The sequence below is a fragment of the Tamandua tetradactyla genome, chromosome 16 (genome assembly GCF_023851605.1).
Source record: "Tamandua tetradactyla isolate mTamTet1 chromosome 16, mTamTet1.pri, whole genome shotgun sequence".
Lineage (NCBI taxonomy): Eukaryota > Metazoa > Chordata > Mammalia > Pilosa > Myrmecophagidae > Tamandua > Tamandua tetradactyla.
The window spans coordinates 58,701,491-58,722,774 of NC_135342.1; the positions used below are offsets into that span (position 1 = coordinate 58,701,491).

Here is a 21,284-nt window from a genome sequence, read left to right on the forward strand (position 1 = left end):
ACTGTGGGAAACAGTTTGGCAGCCCCTCAAAAGGAAAAGTAGAGTTATCATATGATCCAGCAATTCCACTCTAGGCATATCCCCAAGAGAAAAAAAAATATATGTTCATCAAATACTTGTATATAGGAATTTTCATAGCGACATTATTTGTATTAGCCAAAAGGTAGGAAAAACTCAAATGCCCATCAACCAATGAATGGATAAACAAAATGTGATATATACATACAGTGGAATATTATTCAGCAATCAAAAGAAATGAAATACTGATGCATTCAACAAAGTGGATGGACTGTGAAAACATTATGCTGAGTGTAAGAATCCAGTCCCCTAAAACCAAAGTATTGTATGATTTCATTTATATGAAATGCCAGCACTGGCAGACCTACAGACAGAAAGTATGGCCACAGGTTATCAGAATTAGGAACAGGGTGACTACTAATGGGTATGGAGTTTGTTTGTGGGGAACATTTAAAAATATTCAAATTTCAAATGTGCCATTTGAAAAGGTGGAATTACACAGGCATGATTATTGAACAACCTTATGAAATATGCTAAAAACCACTGGATCATCCACTACAAACAGGTGAATTTTTATGTTTTATAATATGTGAATTTTATCTCAATAGAAAAAAGGAAGAAAGAAAAGTCAGATGACAACTGGATGTGGCTGTGGGCCTTAGTTTGCCAAATCTGACCTAGACAGACACATCCCCATGCCTCTTTGAGGGGTGGTAGCTCGAAGGGACAAGACACAATCTAAGGTGCAATTGTGCTGAAGCATGGTGAGGTGGGGAAAGCATCCAACCCATCCAGAGGGAGCCTGGGACAATCCCCAGAGGAGGTGACTCCCAAACAGATATGGAGAAAATGAGCATGAGGTAGCAATGTAAAAAGAGCAGAAGCAGAGATCTCCAACCAAGAAAGGGATTAGGAGAGAATTGGAAGTAGCTTGGTTCAGCTGCAGCTGAGGATGGTGAGACAAAAAGCAGATGAGATCAGCAGGTACAGCAGGGGCTGGCTTGGAGGAGACTAAGGAAAAGAGTTAAACTAAGGAATCGAGTTTGGATTATTTTGGAGGGGCAACCAATGAGGAACAATATAGTCATTGCTTTTTTTGAAGTTGGTAATTAACTGAGGTGTGATGTGAAGGTTGGATTTGCATTTTAAAACGATCATGTTGACTACAGGATTGGTAATAAAATGGTTGGGAGAAGACCGAAGGCAGGGAAACCAAGAGACAGCAGATGAAGGAATCCAGGGAAGAAAGGAATCAGGGGAGTGGCCTTTAAAAGACAAATGCCTGCTAGAATCCAGATCTGAGCAAGTTTGTCTTGAAACTGTGCCTCTTTCTCAGGCTCTTTCTCCTGACCCTCTTTCACCTTCAATATCAGCGTCTTTGGTCATTAGTACAGGTTGGGGGTGGGCTGGGATGAGGTTCTGCCACTTTTGCAGCTTGCTTTCATAGGTTACAAAAAGATCTATTCATAATAAATAAAAACACCTTAAATTTGCTTGGTGCTTTGTCACCTTTCCCAACTGCTCTGCTGCAGTTAGATGCAAAGAGCTTGCTTTCTTATCCTCCTGCTCATTAGTTGTCACTCTGGACAAGGCACTTTGCCCTGCAAAGCATCAATTTAAAGAATAATAATTCTTATAACAATAACATAGAAAGGATGAATGAGGTCATATGCCTAACACACCTAGCAGAATTGTAGGAAGGTGTTGAAAAATTATAATTCATATAATTATTTCACAATCATTATTTGTCCTTCACCAAAGTTCTCTGGGGCGGATAGTCTAGCCAAGACTTATATGCACATTGAGGAATCCATCCCAGAGAGAAATTATGCAGCTTGAAAAAAGAGCTACACAAAAAATTAGTAGCAGAGGTGAACTGGAGCCCTGTCTTCTAAATCTCAATCCTGTTTACCATCCCTTTTTGAGATAAAGGTGGATGCTTTTTGAGATTCAAGGATGTGTTCCTGCAAAACCTCTTGCCTCTAAACCCCCCCATCTCATCTTTTAAAATAAATCCATTTGTACCTTATTGGGCTGTTGGCAGCATCAGGGTCTTTGGCATGCACTCTCCCAACCACCGTGCCAGCAGCTGCATTTTCTTGGACTTCATGGATGTAATGTGGGGCCAAGAACATGGGGGGCTCGTCGGCATCTTCTACTGCGATCTTGACTGTCACAGTGTCCTTGAATGGCCCATTGCTGATGAACTTCGGGTCAATGTGCACATTGGCTGCCTCCACCTTCAAGCTGTATGCTCTTTTGGTTTCAAAATCTACGGGCTGGCCAGAATGAGGAAAAATTGACAACCAGTTCTTTTAAAGAATAATGCAGGAGAAAGACCTGCTTGCTTTATAGGGCTGAGTGAGGAGTTCCTCAAAAATAGAAAACCGGTGTCTATTCAGAATCCAATTACCTGAGCCATTTGGTCACAAAATCAGACAAATCAACTGCTGAAACTTGGAATGTGCTTCATGGGTATTTCTAGATTCATGACAGACACAGGATCCCATAGTCGGAAACGAACCCCAGTCTACATGGCAGCACCAAGTGTGCCCAAGTCAGATGTTAAAAGTCTAAGGGATAGATTTGAAACACTAAAACAATAAGTTTTGTAGCCCATTAACTAAGTACTTTGGTACTAAAAGTACCAGCTGAAATTCAGCCAAAGAGCAAAGTATGCCTCAATAGACACTTGTTTGGTTTTTCATTTGCTTTTTTTCCCTTGGCTACAGCTGATTTCATCATATTGGCAACCACGGTTTTAAACTTACTGACCATTTAGCATTTCCCAAAGGCTGAGACATTTACAAGGATTGGCCCAAAAGACAATGTGAGGTGGTTAACGGATAATTTTGGTGAGTAGGGCTGTTAAATAGCATTAACTTATTTATCAACATAATTATTCCTTTTCCAATTCCTTCAATCCTAAATACAGCAGGAAGAGCCGCTTGGAATAGCACTGATTTTTCACATATCCTTTACTCTTACTGATACTCCTTCTGAAAGACTGTGACACAACTCTGGCCGGAATGTGATGACATTGTTTTGTTTTGATTATCTTCATTTTTAGGGGAACTTCTATTTATGGCAAGTAGGTCAATAAGAATAATGCTTCCTGCTTAAAATTACAAAAATATGTAAAAATGCAAGGTCCATTTAAAGAAAACCAAGTGTAAACAGTACAGGTTTTGCACAGACATGGAACAAAAAAAAAAACTAAAAGTTATCATTTGAATGACTGCAGCTTTTGGGAAATCGATGGTAAGCAGTCATTTCCTAATTCGGACTGAGAGGATGTACAGTCAGGCAGCAAAGGGTGAAAAGTAAAATCATAGCAAAGAAACAAACCCCAATGCCTAGGAAACAGAACTTTCTAATTAGCAGTCTGGTTGCTGCTGAACTACCAAATGTCTGGAAAGACTTTGATCTTTTGAGTCAAGCATCTGCCTGCCATGCTGTTGTCATTTTAACGTGCCTGGCAAACACTTGTTTTGAATGGGCATGTAATCACGGGGCTTAGCCCTGACCTAACTCTACACCACTCCAAACCAAGGACCATCTGAGTTCCAGGAAAGTTAACCACATTCACAATTGTGGAGACTTCTCACATCATCTTCCTGCCCCACCTCCCCAAGAGCCAGGCGACACTTCCTATTCTGGAAGTTAATCCACCCACCCCCACTCCACCGCCAACTGCTCCATCCTTCTGCGCCTCGGCAGATCTTTAACCTTGGTTGGGTTACTGAGCAGCAGAAAAGAATGATATTTATAGGGTAAAGGTATGAGATGGCTAAGATTTCTCAAAAATCTGTAATTATTAGAATCAACAACTAGAATATGATAGTTCTGAGATAAGGTAATCTATAGCCAGAAGAAAGCAAACTTTAATCTGAGATGGTCTGTTGATGCCACCAGAGCACAATCTTTTGAACTGGGTTTAGACATATGCCCAAGAACTAGAAGCAAGTTCGACTGGAAAGCCCTACTGATGGTGAGGCAAGTATAGTCACACTACAGCCTGATGGCTACGTGCCAGGTCCCAAGCCAGACTCTCCAGATCTTCACAAATGCCCTTGCCTCCTTGCTAGGTTCTACTGAGCCTTCTGCTGGTCAGCTCTAGCCTCCCGAACTTGGAAGTCCTCTTTGACTCCAGCAGGGGGAATTTTGTGGTCCTGAAGCTTCCCTTCTGTAGCCCTGCATTTCCCTCCCCTGCTAAGCTAGAAGTAGCTCAAAAGATTTCCCTGCGTCTTGTTGATCTTTGCCATCTCTGCCTCCCCAGTATCAAGGAAAGAGGGTACCAAGCGATAATATGGATCAGTGATTTTGATTTAGTGGGGAGCAAGGCTTATTGATGGATAACATTTAAGTATTTACCCACAATTTATTCCCTGCCTCCGTCCAAAAAGGATCTGAGATTGTTTCCCATGTGAATATTTATTTTTCATGTTATGAGTAGTTGAAATAAAGCTAAATGAGGCAACACACTGCACAAGCCATGAAAATCTCTGTACCCCCTGGTTTACTAATCCCACCTCTGAAACGTCTCCCTGAGGGAACAATTCAACAGAAAATCAAAACAAACAATATCTAGAAATGCGTGATGTTGGTTAGATATAATAGAGTGGTCTATTTAATCAGGGAAAATGTATACACAAAAGACCAAATCCAACTGTGAGATTTTATTAAGGAAATAATGGTCCATCGATGGAATGAGATGTTATATAGTCATTAAAGTGATTATGTATATTATGTAACAGCATGTAAAATGCTTACGATGTGACATTAAGTTAACAAATCAGATCACCCTATGATTGCAGCTGTGTTAAATGTTATGTGTCCACATTTATATACATGTGGACAAAGTATATAAAGAAATTATCAGACATAAAACTAGTTTATTAAAATAGGGAATATAGGGTGATTTTTACAAAATGTCCTCTAATGTTGCTTTCACACTGAGTTTCAGTTTGCTTGGTTAAAAACAAATAGCTTAGAAACTGTGCCACTAAAGTGACTTCTCTAGGATATATGGGCATCCAACTCGGTCAAGCGTGTTGGAGTGAACAGGACAGACTGGCTTTTCTTTCCCAAGTCTACCAAGCTACTTAAAAGTCTCCTCTTTATTTTTCACTAGTTCTTCTTCAGTTAACCACACTGGGATTTTCTAATATACCCGCCAAGAGTAAATTCTCTTCTCTCTTCTTCACCGTTATACTCCTGGCACCTAAAACAGTGTCTCATATAGAGTCAGTACTCAAGAAGTACTTTCTGTTTTCTAAAATATTCAATAGATGAATGACTCTGCTTCTTAGTGATCTCTTGTATTCTCCACTACCATTCCACTGTGTCTTCTGCCCTTCTCAGTTCCTCGTAATTTCTCCCTTGAATTCTGACAACTGTTTCACAACTAGTCCTGCTGCATTCAACTTACCACCTTCAAGATCGAATGTATTGTCGTTTACTAATTGTGTCCTGTACCCACTGATACCAGACTTTCCTGAGCTCTTATGTGTATGTCTGATTTGTCTTTCCTTCAAAATGCAGCTCAAGAACTGTTGTCTAGGAAACTAGCCACGACTCATATTCATTGGTCTTATCACGCTTTATTGCAGTGGTTCTTAACTGGGGGTGGTTCTGACACCTTGGGATACATGGCCAAGTCTAATACATTATAATTATCATGACTGGTGGGGAGCAGTGTGTCGCTAGTGGCATCTAGTGAGTGGAGGCCAAGGATGCTGCTAAACTTGCTGCAAGGCCCAGAGCAACTCCTAACAACAAAAATGCCAAAAGTCCTGAGGCTGAGAAAACCTGCTCTATTTTGTCTTCTCACATACTTGTTCTGTTAAGCCATGATCGTCTCGTGGCCAGGACTCTCTTCAACTTCATGTTTACTACATCTCCAGCATGATCAGTAACAATTGCTTAATATGTCTTGGTTGAAAATGGGTGAATTAATTAAGAAATGAATGAAACTACTATATTAAGAAATTATTTTAAAAGTCAAAAGTACTTCTATGCTCTCTCTTTATATCATTAAATTGTATATAATGACTTCCATAAGGATCCCTAATTGTACTGTTAAGCCTGCCTTTCAATTGGTGCATGTGTGTGGGCATTTGGAACTTTGTGCTGCAAGTTTCAGCAAACGTTCGTTCATAATGAAATAATATCTCATCCTGTACTTAACCTAAGCATCAGTGCTTTACAGAAGATCATTTCTTTGCCTGTAATAAACACAGTGAAATTGGGGGGAATGTGCAAATTAATCGTATGCAGAGGGCTCATTTGCGATGGGAGAGTTCCATGGGGTGATTTAAATGTTTCAAGATTTTCAAGACACAGTGTTTGTTTATGCCTTGAATACATTGAAAAGAGGTGACAACCTTAGCATAACCAACTATCCAATTACTCAAATAGCAAAGGTTAGGAAGCAAGAATCCTTTATGTCAATGCTCATATGTTAGTGCCAAGCAGGAGGGACAGTAATATTAATTAACAACCTAAGTTGACAGCTCTGTGCTATACAGGAGTCGCATAGTTATTTTTCTAGACTAGAAACCAGAATGTAAGGCAACCCATTCCCTTGTGGCTGACGATTTGGGTTTACTCAGTCATACCATTCATTGTCACTAATATTGACTTTTTTAAGCCTCCAAAGTTCACCCAACCTCCATACCCTTCATATTCTTTATTCTTTTAAAGAGTCATCTCACCTTTCCTTTTTCCTTTGTCCCATAATATTTTTCTAAAACCCAACATAGCTTTTCAAATATGATAAAAGGTCAACTTCCTAGAGCATGTCTCTTCCCACTCCCCTCACTGAAATGATCCTCTTAGGACCAGCTTCCCCCTGACCCACTCTCACCTTCTTTCTAGCTACTAGCCTCTTTATTGATTCTTCAAATTAATTTTTTATCAGTGTTGCAGTCCAATCTTTTTCACCACACCAAGGAGCTTAATATTCATGCTACAAAACCAAGCTGAAAATGAATGCTTGATTAAAACCAAGGTAATCCCAACATCCAATTCAGATTTAATGCTCCATACACTTTGATGATCGAATGGTGTTGATTTCTCAAGTGGTAAATCAGGGGGGAAAACTGCTTTAAAATAGAGCATAACTGTTTGTTCCCTTGAAAGTGAATCCTATCTGTCTTTCCTTTATAAATGATTACTGGCCCAGCTGTTATCAAAATGTCTTCAGAGGAAACTTGTTCTATAATGCCCTAGATTTGAATCCCATATCTGAGGATTGTTAAAAGTATGACTGTGACTTTATTTCATCTGTCTGAAGCCCAATATCTATATAATTAAATTGTAGTATTCTTGCTCGCTGAGATAATACTTAACTAAAAACTTTATGTTTTAATAAAAAATAAATTAGAGGATGTCTGTAAGAGATTTCTGGGCAATAATTGGTATTAAGTAAATGATATCTTTTTAAAACAAAACAGGAGCAAGCAAACAATAAAATTGTATTTGTAATGAATCAATCCCAGGGACATGTTTTTAGTGACAGTATTGTTAACTATGGAGAAAGGTCTTCTATTGTCACCCCAGGTTGATTTTTTTAGAGAAAAGCAAACAGAGGTTTGGGTCAAGTTTTACAGAGGCTCCAACCACGCAGTGGGCCTTGGATGGCTGAGTTAGGAGACATTCTTAGTAACCTGTATTAACAGAATCAGCTTGGCAGAGCTAAAGGGGAACTCCATGCATGCTCAGGATGCTTCTACAAAATCCAGACTTATCTAGTCGTCCTTCCTGCCATGGGAAATCTGTACCAAAACAGACATGAACTCAGGAATCTCAGAGAGGCATCATCAATCCTTTTGCCAGCTCTTTCTGCAGTAATATACAAGAGAGTACCGTTCTTTTATCTTCCCAGAGGTCTAATGAAAAGTCATGTGGGCTCCCAGTCCCCCGTATTTTAATTTCTTAACCTTTCATTCCATGCTTTCTGCAGTGTTCCCTTGGCAGAGCAGACCGAGTCATGGGCAGGTCTGATTCCTTACCCTAACTCACCTTTTTCAACTTCACCACACCCTCCTGTGTTTCATAGTCCGTTGTGATTTCAAACAATTCCATACCGTCTCCATCAACAATATTGTATGTGACTAAACCATTTTCTCCAATGTCTGGGTCTTTAGCCTTCACTCTTCCTACTTCTTCCCCTGGGACAGCTGCTTCTGACACAGACATCTGGTAAACGCCTAAAAGAAGAAGGCATCTATTTTTATTTTCCCTTTTATTTGTCAGCTGTAAGACTTTAGATTTCATTGACTGTTAATAAATTTCTCAAAGGGTTTGAAATTGAACTTTCTATTGATTGAAAATATGAAAGAAATGAATAGATGGGAGGATGAATCCAAGTAGCTTGTTGTCTAAGGAATGTGTTCTATAAAGGATGATAAAACCATAGTGGTCTAGGGTGAAATGGTTGTGTCACCTGCCACCTGTGAGGAAGGAAAGCAATGCTCAGCCACATTTCCCATCAGGAAAGGATGGAGGTCCATGCATGACTTCATGCTTTCAAATAGTCGAGATTTGCTTTCACGTTCTCAGGATGGTGCAAGAGTTAAAATCCAAGGCCCATTTATGGCTTCTATCAAACACCCAGAAATAGCCCTTTTCTATTTAAAAGCATTTAACAGTTCCATATTAGTATGAAGATAAAATGCAAATTGTATCTTTTAAGGTCATGCCCCATCTAACTCTATCTTTGGATTTCTTCTTACTTCATGTTTTTCACCACTAGGCCAAGCATCACTTTATTTGGAAGGGTTTCCTACACTGTGGTCTTTCCGTATATATTTATTTAATATTTATCAAAAACCTATTATATTCTTTCCAGGCACTGCTCTAGTGCCTATATTTTTAATTGTAAATAAACAATCAAGATTCCTTCATTAATGAAGCACATTAAAAAGAAAATAAGCAAATGACTCCCATGTCATTGCTAGAAAGAAGAAAAATACAAATTAGATGGTAATGGAAAATAGTGAGTGTATGATTATGTGTGTATAGTGTGCCTGGGTGTGTGTAAATGTGTATGGCGCGTGAGTGTGTGTGTGACTGGGCATGAGTGTGATTATGATGACTTGTGTGAATATGTGAGCATGCGTGAGCATATGTGTGCAACTGTGTGTAAGATTATGTTAGATATGTGTTTGTGTATGTGTGAGTATGAGTATGAGTGCGGATGAACATGTATGTTTGGGTAAAATGTGAGTACACACATGTGTGTGTGTGTGTTAGAGAAAGAAAAGGAAATGGGAGTGGGAGAGAGAGAGGGAGACTGGTTGCTTTTAAAGAAGATGATCAGAGATGACATTTTTCAGAAGCAGGCATTTGAACTCCCCTGAAGGGACTGAGGAAGACAATATGTGAATATGTGAATACCCTGCAAATAAAAAGTACAGGGGAAGGGAACAAAAAAACTGGCAAAAACTCTAATTTGGGAACATACTGGCCGATTTCACACAGCAGCAAGAGACAAGCCTCTCGGTAAGAGATGATAAGTTGTTTGGGACTCTAATGTATAAAAGAAAGCAATGTCGGAAATGAAAGTCTTTGGGTTTTATTAAACATGATGGGAAGACGCGGAAGGTTTTCAGCTGGGAGTAATATGATCTCATTTGCATCTTCTGATTTTAAATATACTCTGTGTGAAACAGAATATAGAGAAGCAAGGGTTGGAGACCTCGTCTCTACCATTGTCAAGGTAAGTGGTCATAGTTTAAGATTAAGTTACTTAACCTCTTTAAGCATTGGTTTCCCCTTATATAGGTCTTATCAGTTCCATAACCTGTCTATATCTACCTAACTATATTATTTTGCTCCAAATACGTTCAGTTTTTTTCCCCATATTCACTTAACCTCATCATGCCCTCCATATCAATGGACAAGATGGAGGTGAGGGTGTCTTTCTGTAGATAATTTTCAGCTGAAGTGGAGGTTCAGAAAACCCTACCATAAGTTGATTTTTTCAAAATCTCATTCAAGTTCAAGGCTACAAAACTGGTATCTGCACAGTAACAATATAACTTTACTATATGATAGCATACGAGCAAAAACAATGAGAGTTACCTGCTGATAATGCTACCTGGTCTTTTCCCTCCAGCGCACCAGACAATTTTAGAGCATGTATAACGGTGCATGCAGGTTTTAGAGTGCAATATGAGTCTTAAGCTTATTGGCGATGCTAAAGTTTGTATTTGGCCAGGCCAAGCACCCTTTTCTTTTTGGGATCCTGTAAAGAACTGATTGTTGCCTCATAATTTATCTCAAAGTCTTTCCCGCATTGATTATTGTCTTTGGGTTCCTTTGAGTGACTTTGGTGCCTTCCTGGGCTATATTTGGTTGTTTTCCTTGTTCTCTCACTAGAAAAAGGTACCATCACTCTGCTGATAAACTCACAGGCTCTACTATCTGCCTTACCTAATGAAGAAGACACTTTCATGGCATACCCCATGGACTGGCAATGCCAGCAAAACCGTAGGCCCAGGGATATCTGTAATACGCCCAGCATGCATAACCAGACTTGTGTTTGAGTCCTTGGTTGGCCACCTTCTTTTGGCAACTTATTCTACCTTTCATGGAATCCAATTAAATCTGTAAAAATGTGTACTCTAATAGAGATTTGCAACAGCAGTAAGTATTTATCAAATGAGAGGGACTGCAATTATGATTATTAGCAGCAACTTTTCAAACCTTTCAAAACCTTTATTTCTTTTAATCTTTCAACAATCCCATAAATCTTTTACAAATGCCATAATCCCTCGGATAATAATAATGGTTAACATTCGTTGACCATTTAGATCAGGTGTCATTGCCAGATCTTACACTAGCTCATTTATTTCTGACAAGAATTCTATTAATTAGGCACCGTGGCAGATTATATTTCCCCAAAATGACCACAATGATATCTCCATGTTGCATACTTTTCCTTCAATATGACTTTGATGCTCGTTTCATCACAGGATGGAGCCACATTCATGTGACTTGAATTTGGGTAGGTTTATGACTACAGTGGAAACGATACTATGTGACTTCTAAGCCAGGGCACACAAAAGGCAACACAGTGTCTGCCTGGTACCCTTGGAATGCTTGCTTTTGGGACCCAACCCATTGTGCAGTGAGGAGCGACAGACCTCACTGTCGCTACATGGAAAGGCCCAGATAGAGAGGGACCAAAGAGAACCAACCCTGCCAGCCATGTGGTTGAGTTGTCTTGAAAGTGGATCTTCCACCTCCAAGTGAGTGGCTCACCTTCCCCATCCCTACCCTCAACCTATCATTGATGCTTTGGGTTACAGAAACAAGCAGTCTTCTCCAAGCCCTGACAAAATTGCAAGTCATCACAAAAAATTAGTGATTATTATTGGTTTAAGTCACTAAGGTTTGGGCCATTTGTCATGCAGCAATAGATAGTCGATTCAGATACTGTTACTATATCTTGGTGAGAAATGAGAAAATTGAGGCAGAGAAAAGTTAATTTGAATTACTGGTATCATATTGCTATTACCTAGTAAAATAGATCTATTTTAAAGGTCATTGAATATTTTACTTCTTGTCCTTCTCCCACTACCTCTACTATACTACATTTATTTTTGTGTGTTCTTTGCTTTTCTGCAAGAATGATATAAAAAGACTCTTATTTTTCTAACTTTTTTCTCAGCAACCATGTAAAGCAGAAGTGAGTCAGAGAAGACAGAGCATTGGTTGTGGCACCCTTGAAAAGCAAAAGCCAAGCCCACCTACTTACTCTGCGGAAACTTTGGTGGGTTGTCATTGACATCAGTCAGTGTGATCGTCACTTTGGTTGTCCCTGAGAGTCCACCCATGTGTCCTCCCATGTCCTTGGCCTGGATGACGACGTGGTACTCCTCCTTGGCTTCCCTGTCCATGTTGGGAAGCGCCGTTCTGATGATCCCTGCACAGGTGAGCAAGAAATATCACAGAAACCACGAGCCTTTTTTTGGACAAGTGATTTATTTATAAAATCATTTATAACAATAAGAAGTTCTAGGTACTGGGAAACAAAGATGATAAAAAAAAAAAAGTCCTTGCTCTCCCAGTAAGGTCATTTCAACAGAAAATTCTAACTGTACCTGAGGTGTCCTATTTCTTTTAAAGCAAATCTTGATAATTAAATCATTAAAATTTCAGTTGTTTTTATACGTTTTATTTCAAATATAAGTAACGGCCTCATTCGCTTCAACTATATATAACACCTAAAGAACTTAAAGACTGAAATACTTGATGCCCATCACATAAACGTCGTTGACTAAAAATCCATGCATTTGGCCTCAAAAATCAATAGTATCTATATGCAATCCTTATGAATATTTATGTAGTTCCTTTTAAGGGAAAGAATGAGGCATATATTTAATGCAACACCTTAAGATTTTAATATTAATTTTTTACAAGAATGAGCCAAATGGGTTAAAAGTATACATATTGTTTATGAAAACATTTCTTGTTTTCTATTATCTCTCACTGACACGATAATAAATCAATCCATATGATCGCTGGATACTGGCATGTAGTTTGCATGAAAGCCATGGTCACTTAAATCTCTGGGAAACATGCACAAGCTTTTTCTCTCTGTAGATATGGCAACATTTATACTAGAAAGCCTTATGCTCTCATCCCACTTATCCCTAGTTGTTTGTATGAGTCTCCCCTTGAACTAATTGGGCTCATTTTCCTGTTAAATAATTTGGTAGACTCAACCCAGTGGTTCCTAACCATAGGACCCAGAGAAACAGAAGGTTGCAATTACAAGCCTCTTCCAGGTTTTAACATCTCAAAAGTCTAAATGAAATCATGCATTTACCCTTGCTTAGCCTGCAAAGACTAAATAGCAAATGCCTTTGATGCAAGTAACCCCATAAACTGAGCAAGTAACCCCATAAACTGAATTCTGAATCAAAGCAGCTACAAGTAAATGAATATGTATGTTATATATATATGTAAATCAAAATTATATCAAGTCAAGCAAATGAGCACAATACCTGATTGGCAATATATACATATACACACATGATATTTAATTGTAACAATAAATGCAGATAATTTGTAATATGATTTTTAATTATAACAATGAATGCAAATTATTTGTAAAAATCTGGGGCATATTGTGGGAAAAAATGATGGGATACCTTGAGCATATTGTAGACTATCTCTTACAATGTCAGTATGTATTTTTTCCTATAAAAGGATTCTATGCTGCAATTTAGGATACCTGAAATTAAGCCATTCTGGTTTGGGTTGTTTCATTTGTTCATATTTTTGCTTTGCTATTGGTTTTCTGTAGGACATTTCCAGAGCTTTTTTCCAGATGCTAAAATCCATTAGGAATCTCAAAGTGCAGTAGATTTGGGGAATGTACTGCCTCTTAGACATTTGGGAACAGCACCAGCCACCTCTCCAGCCCTCAACCTTATGCAACACGCTGTCAGAACTGTGAATTTTTAAGAGCAAGAGTTGAGAGCTTCCACTTAAATAATCCATAGGAATTTATATCAGCCCTCAGGTTCTATGGTCTCTTGATCCACAGTTCAAGTCTTTTCTGGTATAAAATTTTAATGTCAACATTATATTTGCTATTGTGACTTTGCGAAACCCTGACGGGAGCAATAATAAATACGGTTCACTGAATGCCAAGCATATGCCAGGGACGCGCATCATACCTCTGCTGGCAATGGCCCTGTAAGGCGGGGCTTACAGTGCCCTTTCCATATTTGAGAAAACAGTGGGTCAAACGGGGTGAACAGGTCTAGACTGCTGATTCACAGTGTCACAAATCACAACGACATTCCACAGTACCTGTCTGTGCCTCCACTGAGAAGTAGGGCTGTCCTTCGAGGATGCTGTACACTAACTTGGCACTGTTTCCATACGTGGGGTCGTCTGCATCTGAAGCTGTCACCTGGATCACCGACGTTCCTTAAGAAAGAGAGATGCTAATTAGCAACACCCCCTCGGCTTTTCAAATTGCATTCTTGTTTACCAAGTTTCACTTTGAAATTAAAAACGGAGAAGAGCCCCACAGTTATCCAATATGCTCTTCTTTTCCTAGAATTCAGACGCACAGCCACCTTCGTTTTGTCCTTCCTTCCTTCTTTGCTTGCTTGATTTTCTTAAATTCACATTGTTTAAAAGTGAACTTTCTATATTCACAGCACAACCTGCTATGTCTGTGTAGTTAAAATAATAATACGAACAGGATGGCAAAAATGTTCTCAGACCCATGCAATTGAAATATTAAGTATATAAAATAATTAAATAAAAATCTCCCCAAAGAGTATAATAAATGATAATTAATGATGAATTGCTTTTCAGGAAAGGACAGAGTATGATCTTCCATCTGTAGCAGAGCAATAAATACATCATTTGGTTGTTGCTTTGCAGGTAATGAAATTGCTGCTAATACTACAGTTTGATTAATTTATGGCTATAAATATGGTGCAGAATGTTGTTCCTTCATGGCATGAAAACTGCCTCTCCCCACCTCTAACGAGTCAGGTAGCCATTTAATAGAAGCAACCAATCAACAATCAGTGAGAGTTAAGGCAAGCATTTGTGGGTCAGAATGAAAAGAAACCAGGAAATTCAAGGAAAATGGGATCCCTGTTTCTCCTAGAAATACTGCGTAAGTATGTAGAGCCTGACATGCTAGGCTTCAGTGTCGGGAGCAGGGGAAACAGGAGGGAGAAAACCAGCAGTTCTCAAATTCCTTTGGTCCTGGCGCTGCGTTAAGCACCTTACATGTGTTCTTTCAGTATCCCTCTGCCGGGTCTTTTTTTACATTCATTGTACTTGTGAGCTATAAACGTCAGGGGTTTGGTATTTTGCCATCTTTTTCACACAGCTGGTTATTTTCAGAGTTGGGAGTCTAGCCCTGATCTAACTCTTTCCATGACAGACTCACGCTCTTTCTATGACATTTTCACCAGAGGGATGAGGTTCTATGTGGAAGGTCAGGGATTCTTTTATACAACCTCTTCCTAGTCTTCAGCTGGCAGGGTTGTCAGCAACTTTCATGTGACATAGATATAAATCTGATTTTTAAATTACTAATTAGTAATTCATTATTTCATGCAAACAACCGTTCCTGAGCTCCTCCTTCATGCCAGGTGCTCTTCCAGACACTGGAGTTTTATAAGGAAGAAGGAGCTCTATTCTCTACCATCACGGTGCAACTAAGGAAATTTTTTAATTATTAGTTTGTTATGCTTAATTTGTTGCTAGCACTCTGCCAAGTCCCCTATGTTGTTTGCATTTTACATCTATTTTATTTAAGTCTCATCATAGTTTGTTCACCCTCATTTTATAGATAATAAAGTGAAAACTCAGAGAGGTGTGAGGCACTGTCCAGGTCACAGCTGCACTCAGAGGCACAGCAGAACTCAAACCAGTACTGTCTGCCAATGAAGGGTTCACGCCCATTCGCTGTATTAAAAGGTTGTGGCATTATTCCTAATCAACAAGGAGCTCCCACAAGTTGTAGCAATGAAAATTCTCCTGGAGTATCCTGTTTGATGCTGGTCTTTTCCCTCTGGCACAGGTCCTGATACTTGTAAGTCACCTACTTATGGATATTTTGATGTCTAATATTTCCCATTAGAATCCGTAGGTGAATACCAAGGAACTGAGGGGCTAGGCAGGGAAAATGGAAGTGAAGAAAATGAAAAATGGTACAGCCTGGCAGTCACCAATTATGAGAAGGGCTTTATTTCAGAGAGGGAGAAGGAGGAGAAGAATACATGCTGGTACAAGAGGCTCTATACGAAACGTAGCAGGAACTCGAGGGTCTACAGTCACTTCTGCACCTAACTTTTTTGAGCAGGCAAGACTCTCATAATTGGTGCAGTTTTCTCACATATGAAATGGGTAGTTTGGTCCTGATGATCATTAAACTCATTTGGGCTCTAAATCTCCAACTCATACTGGATTCACTTCCTGCTGGAACAATCTCGCTCACTGTCTGAAAGACAAGCCTTTCTAATTATATGCGGCATGTTTCACAAATGACCTCATGCATTCTATAAAGCCAAACAAATGTGACTGCCACTCGAAGGTGGCTAGTTGAAGAAATCCTATAGAGAGTGATCCTTTGGCAGTGCAACATATCTTTGTGTATGATGAAAAGACATACTGGCTTCTGATTTGTTCTAATAACAGATGGCAGCATAGTTTCATAGTTAAGTGTGGTAGTATCATGCATCCACTCGATAACTTGAAGATCTTATATAAATTAATTGACCTTTCCTTAGCTTGGAATTCTCACTTGCAAAATAGAGCAATAGGAACTACCTCATTGCAAAGATTAATCACTAAAAAGATTTAATGTAATACTAAATGCAAATAATTAATTAGCGCAATGCCTCCACACAACAATATTACCGATGCTTTTAATTACTGAGCATCAACATGCAGCAGTGACTGGACATATACTACTATCTCTAATACTGCAAGACAATAAGTTGCTATTCCCATTTTACGGATGAAGACATAAGTAAGAGAATAGAGAAGCCCATTCAAAATAACAGAGTTAATAAAACGTTAGAGCTGGGATTATCCAGATCCAAACATCTTCTTCCCCACTCCTTCACACTTCCTCATATTTTCTAAGTTTAGATTTTAAAACCTCAAGTCCAACTGTAAATATCGGGAACTTCAGCTCCTCAACTGAAATTTATTCGTGTGTCATGGAAGATAGCGGCTCAGGGCTACTTCTTGCAGCGATGCGGAGCCGAGGCCGGGCAGGTGGGACAGACGGGGTTATGGGGGGCAGGAGGGGGCAGGCGGGGCAGGCGGAGCAAGGGGGGCAGGAGGGGGCAGCGGGGGCAGGAGGAGCAGGGGGGGCAGGGGAGCCAGCAGGGAAGGTGGGCAGGCAGGGCCGGTAGGGGGCAGCGGGGCAGGCAGGGCAGGGGGCCGGCGGGGCAGGGGGGCGGCGGTGCAGGCGCGGCTGCTGTACGCACCCACATTGGACCTCTCCGGCACATTGGCGTGATAGGTCTCGTGCAGGAACTCGGGAGGGTTGTCATTAATGTCCTGGACCTTGACGATGAACTCCGAGGGCGGCTCCAGAGGCCGGTTGGTGTCCCTGTCCACCGCCTGAGCCATCAGTGTGTACTGGGCTCTCTCCTCCCGGTCTAACGTCTTGGTGGCGTGAATGTTCCCTGATTTGTCATCAATCACAAAAATGGTTCCAGCTCCTTCACCTGAGAGAATGTACTTAATGTTCCCATCACCAGAGTCAATATCGGAATGAAGCTAGAAAAAAGAGAAATTGAGATTTGTAATTCCTAGAGGGTTAGAATGGGGAGATAGACTCACTGGCGTGCTCCTTGCTACAAAATTGGCAAACACAGACACACACACACACACTGTGAGAGGGAGAGCTGGTCATTTACAAATGAAAAAAATGGAGTTTTAGCAAAGACCGTTGCTGTGGTCAAGGTCACAGCTGAGGAGCAGTGAAGCCTGGGTTCAAACATTTTTTTTTTTAATTCTGGAATTCATGTGCTTCCCCCACCCCAACCCCATTCATACTTACACGCACACACAAATGCACACACACACACACACACACACACACACATAACTTATACATTAGTCGTTATTTGGAAAGAAACTTTTGCATGTTGTCAAAAATATAAACCAATATTTATGCAATAAGTAAGCCTTCCTCTCAATTCTGAATCCCAGTCCTTTATTTTCCCTACTCAGAAGCAACTGCTTTTACCAGGTTCCTGTGAATCCTCTAAGAGATATTCTATGTATCTCTTTTCAGACATATACATGCCCTATTTTTACACAATAAATTGCCATAGTGCGACATCGTTCTTCACCTTTCCTTTGTTTTATAGCAATGCATGCAGGTACACCTCCCACCTCATGACATATAGAGCTACCTCGCCTGCTCTATGGATGTGACTGTCATTTATCTTAGCAGTCCTTTTCCAAAGGACACTCAGACTGTTTCCAGGCTTTTGCTACCACAAACAATTCAACTGGTCAGATCTTTCCAGAAGACCTGCTGTGTGACTGAGAGGGCGTGGGAAGCTGGGAATGTGTCCTGCCTGGAAGGAGCCCCCATTCTAATCATAAAGGACGGGGTGGGCAACATGAGCTGTCCTTACACCATGGGAAGAACCTGAAATATCCCTGAGTTCTTCCCCATTCTTTGACAAATCTCAGAGTCAAGGTGGTATTTGCCTGGATGATACCCGTTAAAGCCAAGAAAATCATCCAGGTTTCTTCAGCACTAATCCTGTGCCTTTCTGCCTGAGATTCATAATATGAACTCCCCAAAAGCCCTCATTCGATTTTCCTGTAGCAGTGAACGCCTCTCCTTCCCTTGTTGTCCAACCTCAATTTCTGCAGCTGTCATCTTAATCTGACCTCCTCTATCTTCCTTTACCCTCTGTGGGAAAAGATAAGCATTGCTTTTCACCATTCTCCTAGGCATCAACCATAGGCAAATGGAGATAAAACCTTTGGGTCTGTCTACTATATAAGAAAATCTATTTAAACTAAAAAGATTTGTTCAAGTGGAATTCATCATTATCATAAATACAATTGTGAGACTGATTATTGTTATAATATTAAATAAATAATAATATCATTATATTAGATAACAACATTATTTTTACAGGGAAGTCAAGGCCTAGAGAGCTTAAGCAACTTGCTTAGAGTCAAAGCAAGATTGAACACATTTTTAATTTTTGTACTGTCCCAGTTTCCCAAAAGATATCTCATTCATTTTCAGTGTTCCTGGGAAACACCAAATATTTCAGCTCAGGGGGTACCTGTAAGTACACATCTTACAGATAATTTTTGTTTTTTAGTCTACAGTATTTCCCAGGAAAAGAAAAGAAAACACCCACTCACTTCTGTTATTAGTGTGTGTGGTCATGAGGTTATGGCTAGCACATTTCCTATGAATAAGACAGTGGATACATACAATCTGAAGTCATCTGATGGCCTTCAGAAGGTGAAAATATTGTCCTCAATTCAATAGAGTTTACCTAAAACTAAAACACACAAGTTCCCACAACAAGGAGAGGATCTCTGCTCCCTCAGTGGCTTGGGGTTGCTTGTTTTTCTTCTTTGCCTCAGACCTAGCAAAAGCTAGGGGCTCATCTTAATGAATAGGGAACAAAAAAATAAATAACATGCTTACTTTAATGGGAGCGCCCAGACAACCAAAGTTTCTAGTGGCCTTCATGTATTATTTATGAATTTGGCAAGTTTCTCGGGAATTAGGTATTTTTTCATGATCAACCAAATGACTGAAAATTAAAAGCAGAAACAATACACACACACACTGCTCATTATCTTTTCTAACTTTGTTTTCAGATCTGAAATTTGGATATAAATTCCTTTTCCTTTTCTCCCCAACAAAGATGATTTGTATAACTAACAATGATACTACCACTAGGTTCCACACAAAAGGCAGTTTGGTAAACCTGTCAATGCCCTCAGGGGAACCAGCTGCTGAGGCATAACCAAATCAAAGAATGAAGGCTTCTCTTTTCTGCATAACACAGAACAATACAGACTGTTTCCTAAAAAAAAAAATCTGAAAGTCCATTTCTTGCCCACTTTCACTTGTTCAGGGGTCGTCAAAACAAACTTGAAGATTGTCAAATCAAGGGTGTTTAGGGAACAAGTCATTGAGTTTGCTATTTATTCCTATTTATGAGGAACCATATCTCAACACGATCTCAAAGAGAAGAGCCACAGGATTCCACTACTTTATTTCCTTTTACCCCTTTCCGACATAACTTGGAGATTCACTCTCATGGTTAAGTCTAGGCTTGAAGGTAACTCATTATGAATGATACTACCATTTCCTTTTACCCCACTTTTTCCCTATGCCCCCTTTTCGCAGGCATTAACATGGCATGCTCCACAGAGATACTGAAATGGTCTTCCCCACCTTTTGTCTTCTGCAACCTCCCATCCGAACACCCAATGCTTCCCGCTGAGAAGGGTCCCAAAGCAGAAGCTTCTATTTTGTAGTATCTGCCCACCTTTCCACATTGTTCAAGCTACACAGACCCTGCCATGGCTGAAGCCTCTTCTAATTCTCTGGGCATAGAGCCCACCTTTAGTTAGGGAATTCCACATGCTTATTATTTCCCTGTGTTCTCATGTCCCAAGTCCACTTCGACAGCTTCCCCTTTCAGATATAAATAAATGAAAATTCCTTTGGTACATCTTTTCAAAAAGATCCCTTCCCAACTCTGAACATGAACTCTCTAATATGAGCCTCCTCCAAGTACATCAACTACATTTATAAGGAGCTCAAATGTGAAGGAGAGACGAAGATAACTTTGTCGAAATCCATGAGGCTTAGAAAACAGCCCCTCTCAAATGCACTCTTGCCCCAATTCCCCTTCACTGGATAACTTCTACTCATCTTTCAGGTCATAAGTTTATATCACGTTCTCCATGAATGTCTTCTTCATAGCTTCAAAATCTTACCATGTAAATTCATAATCATTATTCTATTTTCATTATAGCTTTTTGTTGTTGTTTGTTTCATCGCTAGGTTTCCTTTTCCACTAGACTCTAAACTCTTCTGACCTGGATTCCACTTGCCTGGCATTGCATCTGCAGCTGCATAGAGACGGCTCTCGGTGCTTACATGCATGAGTACCTATATCCTTGGAGCTAATGTCACTAACATCTCAATTAAAGATAGCTGCATGCTTTACCACAAACAATGATGGACAGGCAGGTTTTTTTAGACATGTTTTGGGCTCTCTTATGCTTGCAGATTTTTTCACAGGAAATAACAGGGTAAGCAGAGCCTGAGTAGTGCTAGGACGCTGAAGCTGTCTCCAGCTGGGTTCTACCATCCCTAACACACCCCTCAAACACACCCATCCCCAGGACAAACATTCCTTCTTCTTATCAGTTATTTATGGAGGCTTTCCCCACACCAGCCAGTGTTAGTATCAGGACCTGGGGATACAACGCTGTCCCTGTCCCTCATGCAAATGGCTTGGTGTCTAGCAGGGACACAGATGAATAAATAGCTATGCATAACACAGAGAGGAAAGCTGTGACAAAAGGGTGCAGAGGGCTATGAGAACACTGAGAAGGGGCGTCCAAGTGGGAGCGAGGTGTAGTCAGGGAAACACCCTCAGTTGGAGAATGGTTAAATAAATGATGGTCATTTCCATTTAAGTAGAAAACCGAAAGTTCTCAACATGGATAAGTCTAAGCACTGAAAAAAAAAA

The 21,284-nt window shown here is 40.0% G+C and overlaps 1 protein-coding gene across 6 annotated transcripts in view; it reads right to left on the reverse strand.

The window, feature by feature from the left end:
• Nucleotides 1–21,284, reverse strand: part of CDH11 (cadherin 11) — a 150,366-nt gene that overhangs the window by 28,596 nt on the left and 100,486 nt on the right. For all 6 annotated transcript variants that reach the window (XM_077132620.1, XM_077132624.1, XM_077132623.1 and 3 more), the window contains 5 exons: nt 17,010–17,304; nt 13,852–13,971; nt 11,786–11,953; nt 8,044–8,231; nt 2,044–2,297 (listed from right to left, as the gene is read on the reverse strand). In XM_077132620.1, the coding sequence (XP_076988735.1) occupies nt 2,044–2,297; nt 8,044–8,231; nt 11,786–11,953; nt 13,852–13,971; nt 17,010–17,304 (1,025 nt within the window). The remainder of the gene's footprint in view (nt 1–2,043; nt 2,298–8,043; nt 8,232–11,785; nt 11,954–13,851; nt 13,972–17,009; nt 17,305–21,284) is intronic.